At 53.4% G+C, this 19,194-nt stretch overlaps 1 protein-coding gene across 1 annotated transcript in view; it reads left to right on the forward strand.

Annotated features, from left to right (window-relative positions):
* ADGRG5 (adhesion G protein-coupled receptor G5) overlaps positions 1–18,711 on the forward strand; it is a 36,448-nt gene extending 17,737 nt beyond the window's left edge. Inside the window, exons 2-12 of the mRNA XM_025370876.1 lie at positions 2,460–2,561; positions 2,788–2,863; positions 3,522–3,678; positions 4,281–4,427; positions 5,641–5,757; positions 7,203–7,355; positions 8,093–8,214; positions 8,470–8,738; positions 11,920–12,037; positions 16,331–16,608; positions 16,962–18,711. Of these exons, the coding sequence (XP_025226661.1) occupies positions 2,498–2,561; positions 2,788–2,863; positions 3,522–3,678; positions 4,281–4,427; positions 5,641–5,757; positions 7,203–7,355; positions 8,093–8,214; positions 8,470–8,738; positions 11,920–12,037; positions 16,331–16,608; positions 16,962–17,062 (1,602 nt within the window). The 5' untranslated portion in view covers positions 2,460–2,497 and the 3' untranslated portion in view covers positions 17,063–18,711. The remainder of the gene's footprint in view (positions 1–2,459; positions 2,562–2,787; positions 2,864–3,521; positions 3,679–4,280; positions 4,428–5,640; positions 5,758–7,202; positions 7,356–8,092; positions 8,215–8,469; positions 8,739–11,919; positions 12,038–16,330; positions 16,609–16,961) is intronic.
* Positions 18,712–19,194: the final 483 nt, after the last annotated feature.

Below are 19,194 nucleotides of genomic sequence, written 5' to 3' on the forward strand. Positions count from 1 at the left end.
GTTTCTATTATGACTATATGCATTACATCCCATATCAAGTCATGTAGCAGCATTTCATTTTCTTGTACAACTTGGTTTTCTTGAAATTAATTGCTTCTTTTTATTTTTGCATTTACAAACTTTCTGTAAGACATCTCAAAAACAGTTTTTCTAGATGTTCAAACCTATTTGGTCGTCTATATACTCTCCTTTTCCTCTTCCTTAATTTTTTCTTGAAGAACTCCCTCCCAGGGCATTCTTTTCTCCTGCTCCCTCCAGGTGGGAAATGCCCTAGTCCTGCTGTTCTTCACAATTTTCTGGGGAGTAGCTTTACCTCTCCCATGGTAGAACACAGGATTTCCTGTACCCTGTGTCTTCTTTCATGATTTACTCTCTCATTTTGTTGGAGCACATCCTCCAGCAGCTTCTCAAGAAAGGGTGTGTGTTTTGAAATTTTCAGTAATCCTTGGTTGACCGTTCAAGAGAGGAGCACTAAAAACCTAATTGCTTGGCAGAGCTTGGTGACTGGTGAAATTTCACTGTAAGTTAGGTCTTGGCCATGACATTGAGGAACACAAAAATGGAAGCAGCTATAGGATACTATTCTGGGAATGGTTAGCTCTTCAGAGACTTTTCTCCTGCCTTGGGACATAACCCTGGCTGCTGCAGTCTTCCGGAATCTGAGTAGGGGAGGACATGGGGAGGGGATATTGTTTAATTCCCCCTTCTGCTCTGATTATGGTGCATCCTCTCTCCAGAGAGTAAACTTTGTGTGGAGCAGGATTGGGATGGTAGGATGGTGAGGAAACTCCTGAAAACTCGAGGTGGCAGGGGAGATCTGGGGACTGAGTTGGACATTAAAGACTTGCAACCAACGAATCTTGTTTTTATTTTTATTTTTTATTTTTTTGAGACAAGGTCTTATTCTGTTGCCCAGGCTGGAGTGCAGTGGTATGATTTTGACTCACTGTAGCCTCCATCTCCTGGGCTCAGGTGATTCTTCCACCTCACCCACCTGAGTAGCTGGGGACACAAGCGCAGGCCACCATACCTGGCTAATTTTTATATTTTTTTGTAGAGTCAGGGTTTTGCCATGTTGCCCTGGCTGGTCTGGAACTCCTGGTCTCAAGCGATCCTCCTGCCTTGGCCTCCTAAAGTGTTTTAGATCACAGGCGTGAGCTGCCATGCCTGGACAAAAATCCCTGTTTTTTTTTTTTTTTTTCTGAGACACAGTCTCACTCTGTTGCCCAGGCTGGAGTGCAGTGGCACCATCTCCGCTCACTGCAAGCTCTGCCTCCTGGGTCATGCCATTCTCCTGCCTCAGCCTCCTGAGTAGCTGGGACTACAGGCGCCTGCCACCACACCTGGCTAATTTTTTGTATTTTTAGTAGGGATGGGGTTTCACCATGTTAGCCAGGATGGTCTCGATCTCCTGATCTCATGATCCACCCGCCTCGGCCTCCCAAAGTGCTGGGATTACAGGCATGAGCCACTGTGTCTGACTAACAATCCCTGTTTTTAGCCTCTTCCTTCATCCCCACTTCAGAAGTTTCTGGTGCCTCCAGTTCTCAAGTGCTTCCAAGGTTGTGAGGCTTCTTGTCTCCCGCCAACACCACACCTCTCCCCACTGCAGGCACTTGGGTTCAACTTTTTTCAGTCTGCTAAATGTCTTACCAGGTGCCACCTACTTGTAGCCTCCAAAGTTTAGCTGACATCTCCCATCTCTGCAGTTGTTCTCTTTCCCATTGCTCTCTCTTTGTGCCTGTTTTCTAGGGAGTAGCTTTACCTCTCCCATGGTAGGGTACAGGGTTTCCTGTACCCTGTGTCTTCTTTCATGATTTACTCTCTCGTTTTGTTGGAGCACATCCTGCAGCAGCTTCCTGAGAGGCTTTGTGCCTCTTTTCTTCCCCATTGTACTGTTTTTCATGCCTATTTTCTTTCCCATTGTTCTGTGGCTTTATGCCTATTTTATTCATTCCCTCTCATGTTAATGGGGCTTTCAGGGGCACACATAAATTTGCTCTATTGAAGCAGAAGTTTATTAATTCATTTTAAAATGGAGGAAAATGAGGGCAGAGAGAGAGACAGATCCTACCCAAAGCCACATGATGAGTTAATAGCAGGGCTGGATGGAGTTTACATGTTGCTTTCTCCCAAACACCTTCCGTCTGGGTAGAAGCTGGTGTCCTGGGGAAGCCCCCAGATACACTGCTTTTTGGGAGGGGAGTGTATCAGGCAGAGCTGCTAATGGCAGCCATTACTTGGTGGTCAAGGATTCTGGAGTCTTAGAGACCTGGCTTTAGGCAGGTTTAAGTAAAGCAAGACCCTTTGCCCATCATCCTCAGCTTCCTCATCTGTGAAATGCAAGAGTGGTGAGGGTCAAATAAGATGCTGCATGTCCTACTATTGGGACATGCCAGACACCTAGAAGTTAGAGGCCGTTCTTTTATCATCATGATGATGGCATGTACCTTTTCCAGGGCCAGAGCCAGTTTTTGGAGGAGACTCAGCACAGGGCATGGATCACTGTGGTACTCTTTTCCTGTGCCTGTGCCTTCTGACTTTGCAGAATGCAACAGCAGGTAAGGGAGCTCTGCTGAACTGGGGGCAGCCCTAGCCCAGTCCTGGGACTATGATGCAAAAGGGGCAGGCATCAAACCCTGGGAGATTGAAAGGGGCCACTTAGGCTTCCTGGGGGCAGCAGGAGCTGCTTGTGAACTAGACTCTCAGGCTGGGATGGAAAGCCCAGAAGTGGTGGGGCCAGAGGGTAGCTGAGACACAAGCTGAGGGGGAGGTGTGTCCCCACAGAGACATGGAAAGAACTCCTCAGCTACATGGAGAATATGCAAGTGTCCAGAGCCCGGAGCCCGTTTTTTTACCTTCGGTGAGTTGGACGTGGCCTTCTCCTGTTTAGAGCCAGCTGTGTCTCCCACTCCAAGCCTGCACCTTGAATGAGTGGGTCAGAGTTGGTCTAGTATAGACTCTTAACTGTGCATTTTTTCAGTACTTTTATTGAGTGCCTACTGCATGCCTGACACTAGGCTCTGCGGATGCAGGGTGGGCGTGTCACTGCCCTCATGAAGTTTATCATTGAGGAATGGGTGCCCTTAATCATGGATATCATGAAACTAAGTGTAGAATTGTGGGTCTCCATGCATTTTCCTGGGAAGGGACTCTAAAATTCTGGCTGGGTTCTCCAGGGTCTGTGACCCAAAGACTGAGCAGCTCTGGGTGAGCAGACAATGCTGAAGACTGGTCAGGGATAAGAGCGGCTACTGGGAAGCTGTGAGGGAGCAGTCAGGGAAGGCGTCCTGGAGAAGGTGACAACAAACTGGGACCTGAACAGGAGTTAATCAAGAGGAGGGGATAGATGGGGTAGGGAGGTAACAGTGTGCCAAGGACACTGTGTATGCAGTGGTCTGGAGGTGGGAGTGGCAGGGGTGTGGGTGGGGAGGCCCTGCCCTCCCAGGCTGTCTAGAGCTCCCTCTCACCCTTACCCCACTCTGGGCTCTGGCCTCCCTGGCCGTCTCTCCGGGCTGCAGTCAACTTCACCAGCTGGAGCAGATGTTACTGAACACCAGCTTCCCGGGCTACAACCTGACCTTGCAGACACCCACCATCCAGTCTCTGGCCTTCAAGCTGAGCTGCAACTTCTCTGGCCTCTCACTGAGCAGTGCTACTCTGAAGCGGGTGCCCCAGGTCAGAGGCTGCAGGTGGTGGTGGTGGGGGCGTGGCCAGCTGCCCCTGCCCTAGAAGTCCTCCAGGGGTTTAAAGTCTGGACTTTCTTTAGGCTCCACCGTCCTCCTCCCCACACCCCCTAGTCCAGGCTCTGCCCTAACTGGCAGTGAGTTACCTCCTCTGTAAAATGGGGCTGATACTTGCTGTGTGAATTGTGGAAAGGGTGGTGCTTTATGGCCCCTCCAGGGCGGAGTCTTCTTCCTGCTTTGGCTGGAGGCTACCCCTGGGGGAGGCAGCTGTGAGAGAGGCCAGGAACCCTGGCTCCTTTTAGGACCCTGGGATGATTGGCTGGATCCCTGGCGGGGGCTGAGCTGGGGCTGAGTGCTGAGGTAGCTCCATCTTCAGGGGCCCAGTGGGTCAGGTAAACACCCCAAACTCAGGAACAGCATGGAGGGAAGGCCTGGGATCTCGGGAAGTTTGGGAGGAGATGCAGCCTGGGGGAGAAGGTTCTGTGGGTGGAAACCCCAAGGAAGGTTTCATGGGGAGTGGGAGGCAGTGAAGGTGTTGGGGTCAGGTCTACAGGTCCTGGTTGCCAGACTCAGCTTATCTGTGACCCTCTGCAGGCCCGGGGTCAACATGCCCGGGGTCAGTATGCCTGGGGTCAGCATGCCATGCAGTTCCCCGCCGAGCTGACCCAGGATGCCTGCAAGACCCGGCCCGGGGAGCTGCGGCTCATCTGTATCTACTTCTCCAATGCCCACTTTTTCAAGGTCAGTGTGATGGCAGGCCAAGGAGGGTGGGTGCCGGCCCCTTCTTGGGATCCACTGCAGGTGCCCATGTCACTGCCTGGCCTCTGGGTGACCAGCACTGAGTGAGACCAACCAGTCGGCTGTGCAATGCAAGCCAGCCATTGTCCCTCTCTGGGCCTCAGTTTCCCTGCCAGCTTTAGCAGAATGGTAGGAAGGCACAATTACAATCTGCAAATAAGACCTAAGAAACCTACTGTGTGCCTGTCGCTAGGCGGGAGACAGACAAGAAGACACTTGTTCCCTGCACTCAGAGAACTCTCTGTCTTCATGCTTAGACTAAGACCTTAGAGGTTTTTTTTTTTTTTTTTTTTTTTTTTTGTCAGAGTCTCGCTCTGTTGCCCAGGCTGGAGTGCAGTGGCATGATCTCGGCTCACTGCAACCTCCGCCTCCTAGGTTCAAGTGATTCCCCTGCCTCAGCCTCCCTGGGATTATAGGCATGCATCACCATGCCCAGCTAATTTTGTATTTTTAGTAGAGACCGGGTTTAACCATGTTGGCGAGGCTGATCCTGAACTCCTGGCCTCAAGTGATCTGCCCGCCTCAGCCTCCCAAAATGCTAGGATTATAGGCGTGAGCCACTGTGCCCGGCCCAACCTTAGAGATTTAATGTCAGCACAAGGTCGATTATAGCCATAAAGATCCAGAGCGATGGATGAGTCAGGGTGGGGTCAGGGCTCTTCCCAGTGGGCAGTCCAGGGGAGCTTCTGGGGAAGGTGCCTTTCAACCTTGGCTTTGAAAGTGTGTGAGGATAGTGGTGAGGTGGAGGGTGTGGGACTGGAATGCATTAAATGAATGGGAGGTGAAGCAGGGGGTGGTGAGAGGACAGCTTTCCACAGGGCAGGAACAGCATATGCAAAGGCTGGGAGGCTGGGAAGGCTGGGAAGGCTGGGAGGCTGGGAAGGCTGGGAGGCTGAGAAGGCTGGGAGGCTGGGACGCTGGGAGGCTGGGAAGGCTGGGAGGCTGAGAAGGCTGGGAGGCTGGGAAGGCTGGGAGGCTGGGAGGCTGGGAAGGCTGGGAGGCTGAGAAGGCTGGGAGGCTGGGAGGCTGGGAAGGCTTTCATGCTGCACACGTGAAACTCTTGCTGCTTGTTCTCATCCAGGGAAGCGGGGCTCAGACCTTACCCAGGGCCTCCCCATTTCCCCTCCACTCAACCCTTCTCCTGCTGCCCTTCCAGGATGAAAACAACTCATCTCTGCTTAATAACTACGTCCTGGGGGCCCAGCTGAGTCATGGGCATGTGAACAACCTCAGGGATCCGGTGAACATCAGCTTCTGGCACAACCAAAGCCTGGTACTGCTGGGGGCGCCCCCATTTCCCCTGCACCCTGCCCCTCTGTGACTCTCCTGTTGAACATTGGTTTGACCAGACCCAAACCTGTGGAACCATCTTGGAAATCCATCACACTTTGAAAATTCCTGCTCAAGAAATAAGAGAGAGAGAAGTTTTTACTCATGCATTTGTCAGGATGCTTTCAGTTGCAAGTGAGAAAAGACCACCTCAAGCCAGCTTGAGCACAGAGGGAACTGATTGGCACACATCAATGAAATGTCTAGGGGTGGTCCACCAGCTTCAGGCACAGCTGGATCCAGGGATGGATCTGATGCCCTCGTGGCTCAGTCTCTCTCCATCTTAGCAATGGTCTCCTGCCTTGGCTGTCCATTCTGTGGCATGATGGATGCTGAAGAGCCAGACTTCCTTTCCTTCTTCCCATCAGGCTCTTCCCCTCACTCCCCATCCCCACCCTGCCCCAGTGCAGATCAGGGTCTCAGGATCTTAAAGGTTCAACTGGGTCATGTGTACATCCCTGTACCTGTCACTGTGTCCAGGGGGATGGAAGGTGTGGATTGGCCAGGCCTGGGTCACACGGCCCAGGGACTGGGGTGAAAGAGTGAGCTCCTAGGGGAAGTGCAGATGCTGATCCTGGAACAAAGAAAGGGCTGCTCATTGGGGGTGGGGGCAGAGTGGGGTGGCTCACAAGCCTCAGTGCCTCCTTTTCTGGTTCCTGCCATTCCTGAAAAGCCCGGAGCCTTTGCTTTCTGCTCCATCTTCCCTTCAGCCTCACCAGGACTGCCCTGCACTCTACATTTCACCATCATCCTTTCCTTTCATCTCTGGGCTTTTGCCACTACGGTTCCCTCCACCTGGAATGCCCTTGCCCTACTCATATTGAAATCCAACACATCCTCTAAGGCCTCAGGGCGCCCACCTCCCCTTCTCCCTTTGGGTCAGCTCTGCCTGCCCTCCATGGTTTTCCGTGACTGCCTGTGTCATTTCCTCCACCTCTCCACCCACGTGACTTGGCGTTAGGGTTGTCTGTAGATGCGTCTCCCCCAACCAGGCATGGGTCTGAGCACATTGCTGTTCCCCACGGGGACGAGGGGAAGGGATCAGCTGGTTATGGAGTGCCTACTGTATAAAAGGCCAGAGCTGGACACTCAAGATTCCATGTTGCCCTTTGTTTTTCCACCGTTCTTGTAATATGGGTATGAATGATCCTATTCTGCAGATGACTAAACTGAGGCGCAGAGCAACTTGGCGTCTTGCCCAGGTCGCTCTGAGAGCCCACAGTGGAGATGGGACTGGAATCTGAGACTGTCTGAGGCCAAAGGCCAGCCAGTGCCTGGTAAAATGTTGGCGAATGGACAGTTGAGTCACCGTTGGCCCCCAGGACTCCCAGACACTGATCTGCAGCCTTTCCTCTGCACCCTATGACTGACTCCAGCATCTCCACCCAGGAAGGCTACACCCTGAGCTGTGTCTTCTGGAAGGAGGGAGCCAGGAAACAGCCCTGGGGCGGCTGGAGCCCTGAGGGCTGTCATACAGAGCAGCCCTCCCACTCTCAGGTGCTCTGCCGCTGCAACCACCTCACCTACTTTGCTGTTCTCATGGTATGTATGCATCCTGAGTGGGGCCCAGAGCTGTAGAGGGCCCTGTGTCTGTGGCAGAGGAGCAAGGAAAAGCTGGTGCAAGGGGCAGAAAACCCAACTTAAATGGGCTTAAGCAAAAAAAAAAAAAAAAAAAAAAAAAAAAGAAAGAAAATTTAAGGACTCATGTTCCTGAAAAGGCAGGGTTAGGCTTCAGGCATGGCTTGATCCAGGGGCTGATCACTAAGATCACTAAGATAGCACTCTATCTCTGTCCCTCAACTGTGCTTGTTCTGTGCTGGCTTAGCCCTCAAATAGGAACTCCTAATATGAGATAATAATATAGCTGGCAGCAGTTCCAGGCTCATGCCCTGCAAGCTTTCAGACCAGTGGAATAAAATCTTTTACCCAGTTCTGCTAGCCATGTGCTCATCCCTGAACCAATCACTATAGGCAGGAGGAGGGAGGGCCCTGCTTGACCAGGCCTGGCGCACCTTTCTGCACAGAGAGGACAAAGTGGTGGAACCCCCCAGGTGCATAGGGAGTAGGGGAAGGGAGGCACTCATAGCAGAAGAGGGAGATGGGAGCCGTGGCGGGGGCAAAACTCACTGTATCTGCCATGGCCTCGTTCAGGCCAGGTCCATGGCTAGGCTTATGGGGAAGGGGACTTGGAGAGGAGGCCTCAGGAGGTCTCTCTGACTGAGGCTGGGAGGGAGGGCGATGCTATGCTTCTGGCCTCCAGCCCCTCTTCCCTCCTGCAGCAATTCTCCCCGGCCCTGGTCCCTGCAGAGTTGCTGGCACCTCTTACATACATCTCCCTCGTGGGCTGCAGCATCTCCATCGTGGCCTCACTGATCACGGTCCTGTTGCACTTCCATTCCAGGTATTCCGCTGCCACAGTGCTGGGCCTGCCCCCAACTGTGGCACATCACCCTTCCTTGTGTCCCATTTAGTCAACTAGAACTGGGTGTGCTTCTCCAGAGGGTGGGGGCCAGGAGGTGGGAGACCAGCCTCTTGGTGCGACTGCTGTGGGATCCCTGCCCCTTCTTCACCTCATTTTCCCCATCGGCATGCACCAGTGGGTAGTGCTGCCTGGATGATGTCCCTGGGCCATGGAGGGCCATGCTGTCACCTGCAGGAAGAAGAGTGACTCTTTAGCACGCATCCATATGAACCTGCATGCCTCCGTGCTGCTCCTGAACATCACCTTCCTGCTGAGCCCCGCATTTGCCATGTCTCCTGTGCCCCAGTCAGCATGCACGGCTCTGGCTGCTGCCCTGCACTACGCGCTGCTCAGCTGCCTCACCTGGATGGCCATCGAGGGCTTCAACCTCTACCTCCTCCTCGGGCGCGTCTACAACATCTACATCCGCAGATATGTGCTCAAGCTTGGTGTGCTAGGCTGGGGTAAGCACAGCATCTCTCCTCTCCTTCTCAGACCTCCGGCGGGCAGGATATTGACCCCTTTTAGTCCTTTCTTTCCCCTCCTCCTCATCATCATAGTGGCCATTACATGACCACTAGCTGTGATCTCTGTCTACACCCACCTCTACTTTCTACATTACTAATTTTATCACTTCTTCCACCTCCATCATCACCATCATCACCTCCTCCACCTCCTTCACCACCATCATCACCTCCTTCACCTCAGTTATCAGCATCACTTCCTCCACCTCCATCACTACCATCATCATCTCCTCTACTTCCGTTATCACCATCACCTCTTCCACCTCCATCACCACCTCCTCCACCTTCATCACCATCATCACCTCCTCCACCTCTACCACCTCCTCCACCACCACCATCATCTCCTCCACCTCCATCACCACCTCCTCCACCTCCATCACCTCCATCATCACCTCCACCTCCATTATCACCATCACCTCCATCACCACCTCCACCTCCATCATCACCATCACCTCTTCCACCTCCATCACCACCACCTCCACTTCCATCACCTCCATCACCACCTCCTCCACCTCTATCACATCCATCATTACCTCCTTCACCTCCATCACCACCTCCTTCACATCCATCATCACCTCCTCCACCTCCATCACCTCCATCACCTCCATCATCACCTCCTCCACCTCCATCACCTCCTCCATCTCCTCCACCTCCATCACCACCATCATCATCACCTCTTCCACCTCCATCTTCACCATCACCTCCTCCATCTCCTCCATCTCCATTACCACCATCATCACCTCCTCACCTCCATCACCTCCATCATCACCTCCTCTACCTCCATCACCTCCTCCATCTCCTCCACCTCCTTCATCTCCTCCACCTCTATCACTACCATTATCACCTCCTCCACCTCTGTTATCAACATCACCTCCTCCATCTCCTCCACCTCTATCACCACCATCATCACTTCCTCCACCTCCATCGCCATCATCTTCACCTCCTCCATCTCCTCCACCTCCATCACCTCCATCATCACCTCCTCCACCTCCATCACCTCCTCCATCTCCTTCATCTCTTCCACCTCTATCACTACCATTATCACCTCCTCCACCTGTTATCAACATCACTTCTTCCATCTTCTCCACTTCTGTCACCACCATCATCACCTCCTCCACCTCCATTGCCATCATCATCACCTCCTCCATCTCCTCCACCTCTATCATCACCATCATCACCTCCTCCACCTCCATCATCACCTCCTCCACCTCCATCATCACCATCACTTCCTCCATCTCCTCCACCTCCATCATCACCATCATCACCTGCTCCATCTCCTCCACCTCCATCATCACCTCCTCCATTTCCTCCATCTCTGTCATCACCATCGTCACCTCCTCCACCTCCATCATCACCATCATCACCTCCTCCACCTCTGTCACCACCTCCTCCACCTCCATCGCCATCATCATCACCTCCTCCACCTCTATCACCACCATCACCTCCTCCACCTGCATCGCCATCATCATCACCTCCTCCACCTCTGTCACCACCATGATCACCTCCTCCACCTCCATCACCATCATCATCACCTCCTCCACCTCCATTCATCATCACCTCCTCCATCTCCTCCACCCCTATCATCACCATCATTACCTCCTCCACCTTCATCATCACCGTCATCACCTCCTCCACCTCCATCATCACCATCACCTCCATTTCCTCTACCTCTATTATCACCATCATCACCTCCTCCACCTCCATCATCACCATCATCACCATCACCTCCTCCATGTCCTCCCCCTCTATCATCACCATCATCACCTCCTCCACCTCCGTCATCACCATCATCACCTCCTCTAGCTCCATCATCACCATCACCTCCATCTCCTCCACCTCTATCATCACCATCACCTCCACCTCCTTCATCACCATCACCTGATTCATCTTCCACCTCCATCATCACCATCATCACCTCCTCCACCTCCATCATCACCATCATCACCTCCTCTAGCTCCATCATCACCATCACCTCCATCTCCTCCACCTCTATCATCACCATCACCTCCACCTCCTTCATCACCATCACCTGATTCATCTTCCACCTCCATCATCACCATCATCACCTCCTCCACCTCCATCATCACCATCATCACCTCCTCCACCTCCATCATCACCATCATCACCTCCTCTAGCTCCATCATCACCATCACCTCCGTTTCCTCCACCTCTATCATCACTATCACCTCCTCCACCTCCTTCATCACCATCACCTGCTTCATCTCCTCCACCTCTGTCACCACCATCACCTCCTCCACCTCCATCGCCATCATCATCACCTCCTCCATCTCCTCCACCTCTATCATCACCATCATCACCTTCTCCATCTCCATCATCACCATCATCAACACCTTCACCTCCTTCATCACCATCACCTGCTTCATCTCCTCCACCTCTGTCACCACCATTATCACCTCCTCTCCCTCCATCACCATCACCTCCTCCATCTCCTCCACCTCTATCAGCACCGTCACCTCCTCCTCCACCTCCATCATCACCATCATCACCTCCTCCACCTCTATCACCATCACCTCCTCTATCTCCTCCACCTCTATCATCATCATCACCTCCTCCACCTCTATCATCACCATCACCTCCTCCATCTTCTCCACCTCTGTCATCACCATCATCACCTCCTCCACCTCCACTATCACCATCATCACCTACATCTCCTCCACTTCCATCATCACCATCATCTCCTCTACCTCCATCACCACCATCATTTCCTCTACCTCCTTCACCACCGTCATCACCTCCTCCACCTCCATCACCACCATCATCACTTCTTCCACCTTCTCTATCTCCAACAGTACCATCACTGCTACCTTCATCACCGTCCTTGCCCCTTTCTTGCTTATTTCTATTTCCTCAGCAGTTCCCCAGTCCTCCCTCCCATTTGCTCCCCACCATCACCGTCCCGGTGTGACCACTCCTCCCTCCACCACTGTTCCATTGTAGAACTGAGCTTCCTCCAAACCACCAGGCTTATTGCTCTGAAGCTGGGGGCTCAGAACAGTCTCCTCCCAGTTGTCCCTTGCCCAGTGGAATTCTGTGTCAGCAGCCCCAGGGACCAAGGGCCAGCCCTCTCCCACATCTCCTGAGCCTTTGTCTCACCTCTCAGGGGTCCCAGCCCTCCTGGTGCTGCTTTGCCTCTCTGTCAAGAGCTCAGTGTACGGACCCCACACGATCCCCGTCTTCAACAGCTGGGAGAATGGCACGGGCTTCCAGAACATGTCCATGTGAGTGCCCTCAGGGCTGAGTGGGCTCCCTGGCTCTGGCAGAAGGGCCACATGGGCCTGGGACTCCAAATGGAATATTCTGTAGGCAAGGCACTGGCTGTGGGGCAGAGAGGGAGCTGGGGTTGACAGGGGAGTTTGCAGGGGGCTCCGTCACATCCCTTCCATGGATCCAGGTCTCCTGCAGAGGCAGCCTTGTATTCGATGCTGACAAAGTCTACGGAGCCACATCTGTTCGCCAACATGCCAGGGCAGCTGGGCCTCCCGTCTCCTCTGTCCTGCCCCGTCCTCCAGTGCCCAGGCCCTAAGGGTCTGGCTCAGCCTGCACTTGACTCTGTTCCCCTGCAGACCACCTTGCTGCACCTACCCAGGCTCCGACTCCTCCCGATCTGCCCTGGGCACTGCCAGGCCTCTCAAGCCCTCCTAGTCGGACAAGAATGCTGTGGGGGCTGGGCTTGGGGGAGGCAAGGAGAGGCAGCGAGGTAGGCCTTTGGGGGCCGGGGGACACGCTACTGCTTTTTTTTTAGCCCCTCCCTGCAGGCGAGGACATTAAGGACACTATTTATTATTATGCAGCATTTCTAACAGCCAGACATAGACTAGCCTAAGGAACCCCTGCCGGCCCGTCACTCACTTGCAGTTGGCTGTGGAACCTTCTTTTTCCTTCTTGGCTGATGAAGGCTCAGGATAGCTGGGGGCTGATTCTGTGGCAGGCCTTGGGTATCAGCCGGTTTCGTTTTCACAAGGGCAAGGGCTGGGTCCTGTTGCCAGCCCTATTTTACAGTTAGGGCCCTTGAGAAACAGGCAGCTTCAGAACTCTACCTGAGGAGCCCCAGCCAGTCAGGGGCAGAGCTGGGACGTGGTCTCTGGCAGGCTGGTCCAGAGCCTGGCCCCCAGCCCCTGAAGCAAGGCCGGGAGACTGCGTGGTACATAGGTGGGCCTGATCCCTCACAGTGAGGCTTGGGTGTATCAGAGGACATGTGACTTCAATTTACATGAATTGTTCTCCTTGACAGCCCATAAGGCAAGTGCATAATCATCCCCATCCTACAGATGAAGAAATAGAATCTCTGGCCTCAGTTTACATACTCTTTGAAGATGTATTTTCTTTCCTTTCTTTCTTTTTTTTTTTTTTTGAGATGCAGTTTCGCTCTTGTTGCCCAGGCTGGAGTGCAATGGCGCGATCTCAGCTCACTTCAACCTCTGCCTCCTGGGTTCAAGCGATTCTCCTGCCTCAGCCTCCCAAGTAGCTGGGATTACAGGTGCCTGCCACCATGCTCAGTTAATTTTTGTATTTTTAGTAGCGATAGGGTTTCAGCATGTTGGCCAAACTGGTCTCAACTGACCTCAGGTGATCCTTCTGCCTTGGCCTCCCAAAGTGCTGGGATTAGAGGTGTGAGCCACTATGCCCAGCCTATTTTCTTATGTAATAATGTGATGAGGACAAAGGAGCTATAGTGACACATCCACAGGACCCACTAATGCACAGATGTTAGAGAACACCCACCTACGAGCCAGCTTCTCCGTGGGTCTCCCTCACTCTCCCCTCTCCTCTCAGGAAACAATTACCTTGGGGTTTGTGACTTTTTTTCTCTTCAATTTAAAACATCTCTTACTATGTATATACACATTCCTAAACCCAAACATCAGTTAAAAACCAAAAACAGGCCGGACGCGGTGGCTCACGCCTGTAATCCCAGCACTTTGGGAGGCCGAGGCGGGCAGATCATGAGGTCAGGAGATCAAGACCATCCTGGCTAACACAGTGAAACCCCATCTCTACTAAAAACACAAAAAATTAGCTGGGCATGGTGGCGGGCGCTTGTAGTCCCAACTACTTGGGAGGCTGAGGCAAGAGAATGGCATGAACCCGGGAAGTAGAGATTACAGTGAGGTGAGATAGCGCCACTGCACTCCAGCCTGGGCAACAGCAAGACTCCAACTTGAAACAAACAAACAAACAAAACACATCCTGGCCAACTTGGAGAAATCTCATCTGTACTAAAAATACAAAAATTAGCCAGGCGTGGTGGTGTGCACCTGTAATCCCAGCTACTCAGGAGGCTGAGTCAGGAGAATCGCTTGAACCTGGGAGGTGGAGGTTGCAGTGAGCTGAGATTGCGCCACTGCACTCCAGCCTGGAGAGAGAGTGAGACTCCATCTCAAAAAACAAAACAAATACAACCCTTGAAAATCATTCAGATGTCCACTGACGGGATGCTGGCTGAATGGACTGTGGTAGAGCTGCCCCTGTGGGGATATTCCCTAACGGTGAGAGTGAGAGATCCCCTACCACACTCATCAGCTCGGAGGAATCCCAAAATAATGTCCTGGGACCCTTGTGACTGTAGGGGCAGGAGCCACGAAGCGAACCTGAGCAGGGGATTGTGACAGTTAGGGGCTCAGGCTCTGGGCCGGGGGCTTTAGGTTCCAGCTTTGCCTCTAACTGGAATGTGTTCCTGAGCCAGAGCCTGAGTTTCCTCATCTGCAAAATGAGGATGATTATGTACTTGCCTTATGGGTTGTCATGGAGATTGCAGGGGACAATTCACATAAAGCACATCATTACTGGTGGGGGGAGTCCAGGTTCTTGGCATCTTGAACAAAGAATTGGACAAGTCTAGGCATGGTGGCTCATGCCTGTAATCCCAGCACTTTGGAAGGCCGAGGCAGGTGGATCTGCTGAGGTCAGGAGTTCGAGGTCAGCCTCGACAACATGGTGAAACCCCATCTTTACTAAAAATACATAAAAATTAGCCGGGTGTGATGTTGGGTACCTGTAGTCCCAGCTACTCAGGAGGCTGAGAGAGGAGAATTGCTTGAACCCGGGAGGCGGAGGTTGCAGTGAGCCAAGATCACGCCACTGCACTCCACCCTGGCAGCAGAGACTCCCTCTCAAAAAAAAAAAAAAAAAAAAAAGAAAAAAGAAAAAGGACAAAGTGTACAGAGTGAGGAATGAATGAAGCAACAAAAGCAGAGATTGATTGAAAATGAAAGCATGTGCAGGAGTGGGCCAGAGCATAGGGCCTCAAGAGTCGTGTCACAGAATTTGTGGAGGTTTAAGTACCCTCTAGAGGTTTCCACTGGTTACTTGGTGTACGCCCTCTGTCAATGAGGAGGATGAAGTAGAGTTACAAAGTCATTTGACATATGCCCTATGTAAATGGAGAGGATATTTCCTGTCATAGCTGAAGTGTTTCCATTTGATTTATTTTTATTTATTTTGAGATGGAATCTCGCTCTGTCACCCAGGCTGGAGTGCAATGGTGCGATTTCGGCTCACTGCAACCTCTGCCTCTCAGGTTCAAGTGATTCTCCTCCCTCAGCCTCCCTAGTAGCTGGAATTACAGGCACCCGCCACCATGCCCAGCTAATTTTTGTATTTTTAATACAGACGGGGTTTCACCATGTTGGTTAGGATGGTCTCCAACTCCTGACCTCAAGTGATCAGCCCACCTTGGCCTCCCAAAGTGCTGGGATTACAGGCATGAGCCACTGCGCCTGGCCTCCATTTGATTTAGTTCTAGGAAGTCCTTATGTTCCTATCTCTGAACCCCATTCTCCTGCCTCAGCATGACATTGTGTCTGACTAAAAGGTGGCATCTGTCTTGAAGGTGTCTTGGGGAGGCAGAGGGTGGAGGCCTCTGGGAGGGCCCGGGATCAGGGCTGGCTTTGGTCAGTTCTCCATGGCTCTGTGCTCAGCCCTCAGTGAGCCTCCTGCTGCTCTGCGTGCTCTCAGGTTGACACTTGGAGGGCCCTTGTCCACAAGCCATGGGTTGGCAGCCTGCCCACTGTCCAGCGCAGGCCATGGTGGCCCCGTCTAGGTGGGGAGAAGCTCCTGGGGAGGGATGTCCCACTGCAGAGATGAAGATGAGGCGGCGACAACCATGTAGTGGAGTGGAAGGGGGAGTTTCCAGGAAAGAGGGCTCTGGGCCAAGCGTCCAATAGAAGATGGGGCACGCCGGCCTCGGGCTGGCCGTGGAAGCAGAGCGGAGTGAGATGTGGAAAGGAGACAGGAAGAATTTTCAGGGTGGTGAAGACACGGGGACATGAGAGAAACCACTGTGGCTGGAAAGGTGGGCATGAGGGAGCTTCAGATCGTTGACCAAGGCGGCAGATGCGTCTTCTGGTGGTGGCCTGGCTGGAAAGCCGGGTGAGGGGCTTCACCATATGTTCAGTCAGGCAAGAAACAATAGAGCCTGAGCCAGGAGACCGAGTGGGGCTTCAGGGAGTGACGCTGTCCTCCGCGTGGGCCTAGGAGCCACCGTGAGCCCGACACATCACCTTCCCCTGCAGGTGCTGGGTTCGGAGCCCTGTGGTACACAGTGTCCTGGTCATGGGCTACGGTGGCCTCACGTCCCTTTTCAACCTGGTGGTGCTGGCCTGGGCGCTGTGGACCCTGCGCAGGCTGCGGGTGCGGGCGGACGCACCGAATGCCAGGGCCTGCCATGACACTGTCACCGTGCTGGGCCTCACCGTGCTGCTGGGAACCACCTGGGCCTTGGCCTTCTTTTCTTTTGGCGTCTTCCTGCTGCCCCAGCTGTTCCTCTTCACCATCTTAAACTCGCTCTACGGTAGGGCTGGAGGGCGGCCTGGAGGAAGCCACCTGGCAGGGGGTGTATGACTGGTGGGATGTTCACTGCCAAAGGGGTTCAGGTGAAGGGGGCGAGTGGGGCACTGACATCCAACCCACAGCCCCATTAGCTAAGCTGGTGGGGACTACATCTGCATGAAGGTACTCTATGGTCTGGCCACAGCAGCTCTTCCAGCTCTGAGGCTCTGCCGCTGCTGGCCTCCTACAGTAAGAGATTGTGGGAGTTGCTCATGGGCCCCAGGGAGGCCAGCTTGCTGCAGCCAAGGAGACCCTGGCCTCTGGGGAAGCCCACGCTGCCCGTAGCACTCCCACCTACCAGCCTTTCTCTTGCAGGTTTCTTCCTTTTCCTGTGGTTCTGCTCCCAGCGATGCCGTTCAGAAGCAGAGGCCAAGGCACAGGTAGAGGCCTTCAGCTCCTCCCAGACAACGCCGTAGTCTGGGCCTCGTGGCCTGGAACCCTCAGCCTCTCTGGCTGCCAGTAGCCTGAGGCCATGGATTCCGCTAGAGGGTGGCAGGCTTGCTACTGGACCCCGGAGGCCACTGTGACCCTCGAGGGGCCTTTTCCACTTCCACAGCCTCTCCAGGCACTGAGGGGAAGGTGTTGCTCTACCTCTCCCTGACATTTTGCTCCAGGGCAGATCTAACCTCACCTGGGGCAGCAAACTTTGTCCTGGCACCTGGGCCCAGCTGGCCAGGGATGTGGGCAGAGCACCAGCCTGGGCATCAAGGAAGCTGAGTTTCAAGACCTGGTTCTGAGTCTGTATGACCCTGGGCCTGCCACTTCTCACCGACCCTGGGTATCCACAGCTGTGACATGGGGGCAAGTGGCTTTGTCCAGCTTAACCCGGGAGCTTAGTAAAGATTGCATAAGACCAGGGGGAAGAGTGTCACTATGGGGTGGGAATTCCCACAGCCTCCACCTGCTTGCTAGGGGCAGGATCTCATCCAAGCTGCCATGGAAGCACCTGCTCGGCCCTGTCATCTTCCTCCTGGGGAGGGCCAGACGGCATCTTGGCTTGGGGCAGGTGGGACCTACCCAGGGTCTGAGACTTTACTGGCCTATGCCTGAGGCCTCTTTTCGTTTAACTCCCTAAATTATGATGACTCCAAGTCCAAGCCCACCCTTCCCAAAGACTGGGAGGTTCAGCCCTTGCCAGAGGCTCCTCCTGCGTACTCCCAAGACTTCTACAGACCATTTGGACCAGTAGCCCATCCCACAGAGTTTTCTTGATGGGCAGAGGAAAACACTTCTTTCTCCTCCTGCTGAATCAGCTGGACCCCAGTGACCTGGCTATTTGGTGATTGGGCAGGATTGAATTTGCCCTGGTAGGCGTGAGAGTGTGGGTTTTAAATCCAAAGCTCAGGCCATAGTTGCAGAGAATCACCCTTACCCCAGACCTGTCAGACCCTGTGGGAGACAGCGCTCATGAAGCCAGTGCGTTTCCCCGGACGAACACGAGGGGGAGCCGCTGGCCAACACTCAGAGGCCCTTGGCGCCAAGACTGCATCTGGAATAGCTCAAACACCTGTTTGCAGACCCCATGCACCAGCTGGAGGGGCCGTAATTGCAGGACTGTGCCTGCTGAGTGACCCGCTTCCCTCCAGGAGGAAAGGCAAGACATGTTTACACGGCCATTTATCTCTTTTCCCAATGCGCCATTGCGCTGTCACTTTTGGGGGCTGCACCCCAGATATAGCTGGCACCAGAGCAGCGCTGGGGTAGGTGCTCAGGGCCCTGCCCCAGGCCATCGGGCAGTTTTGATGACCTTGAAGGTCACAGGCAGAAAATGGGAGCAGGATTTCCTCTGGAAAAGTTCTCCTGGGACATCTTCTGCTCTTCTGTACATTTCTAGACGCAAGTAACTCCTTCACCAAGCAGTGAGTGGCACAGGCTCTGGAGCCAGGCTGCTTGGGCTCCAGTGCCAGCTCTGCCACTTGCTAGCTGTGAGACTGTGGACAAGCCACTCAGCCTCTCTGTGCCTCAGTTTTCCTATTTGTAAAATAGAGGCCAGTGGTACCTATTTTGAGGACTAAGTAAAATAATTCAAATAAAGAGACTTGGCACAGAGTAAGTGCTCAGTAAACGGTTACTGGTATTATCATTAGTATTTTTGCTATTATTACTATTAACAGTGTTGGCTGAGTTTCAGAGGCCAGCCTGTCTAAGCCCCAGGCCCAGCTCTGCTCAACCTTGCAGGCACAACCCCTTCTTAGGCACATCTCACCATGCCTCAGTTTCTTTCCCCAGAGGGGCCTCTACTCCCACCTTGCTGGCTTTCTGCTGTTCTAGGAATAGTCCCCACACAGTGCAGCCTCCAGGCCGTGCCACATGTCCCCCGACCTCCCAGTTCCCCAATCTTCCAGTCTATTGAAATTCCTGGTGGTCATTTATCACATCTTCTACAAAATCGCCCCAGTGGTGGATAGAGAAGGCCTCTTTCCCACGCTAACTAACTCCAGGCAGAATCTCCCCACCCCCACCACCATCTGGGTGATGTGAGCACCCATCTAAGCTCCCATGGTTAAGCCCAGGCTCTCCAGGCCTTGGGGTGGGGGGTCCCCATGCT

This window comes from Theropithecus gelada, chromosome 20 (assembly GCF_003255815.1).
Source record: "Theropithecus gelada isolate Dixy chromosome 20, Tgel_1.0, whole genome shotgun sequence".
NCBI classification, from domain to species: domain Eukaryota; kingdom Metazoa; phylum Chordata; class Mammalia; order Primates; family Cercopithecidae; genus Theropithecus; species Theropithecus gelada.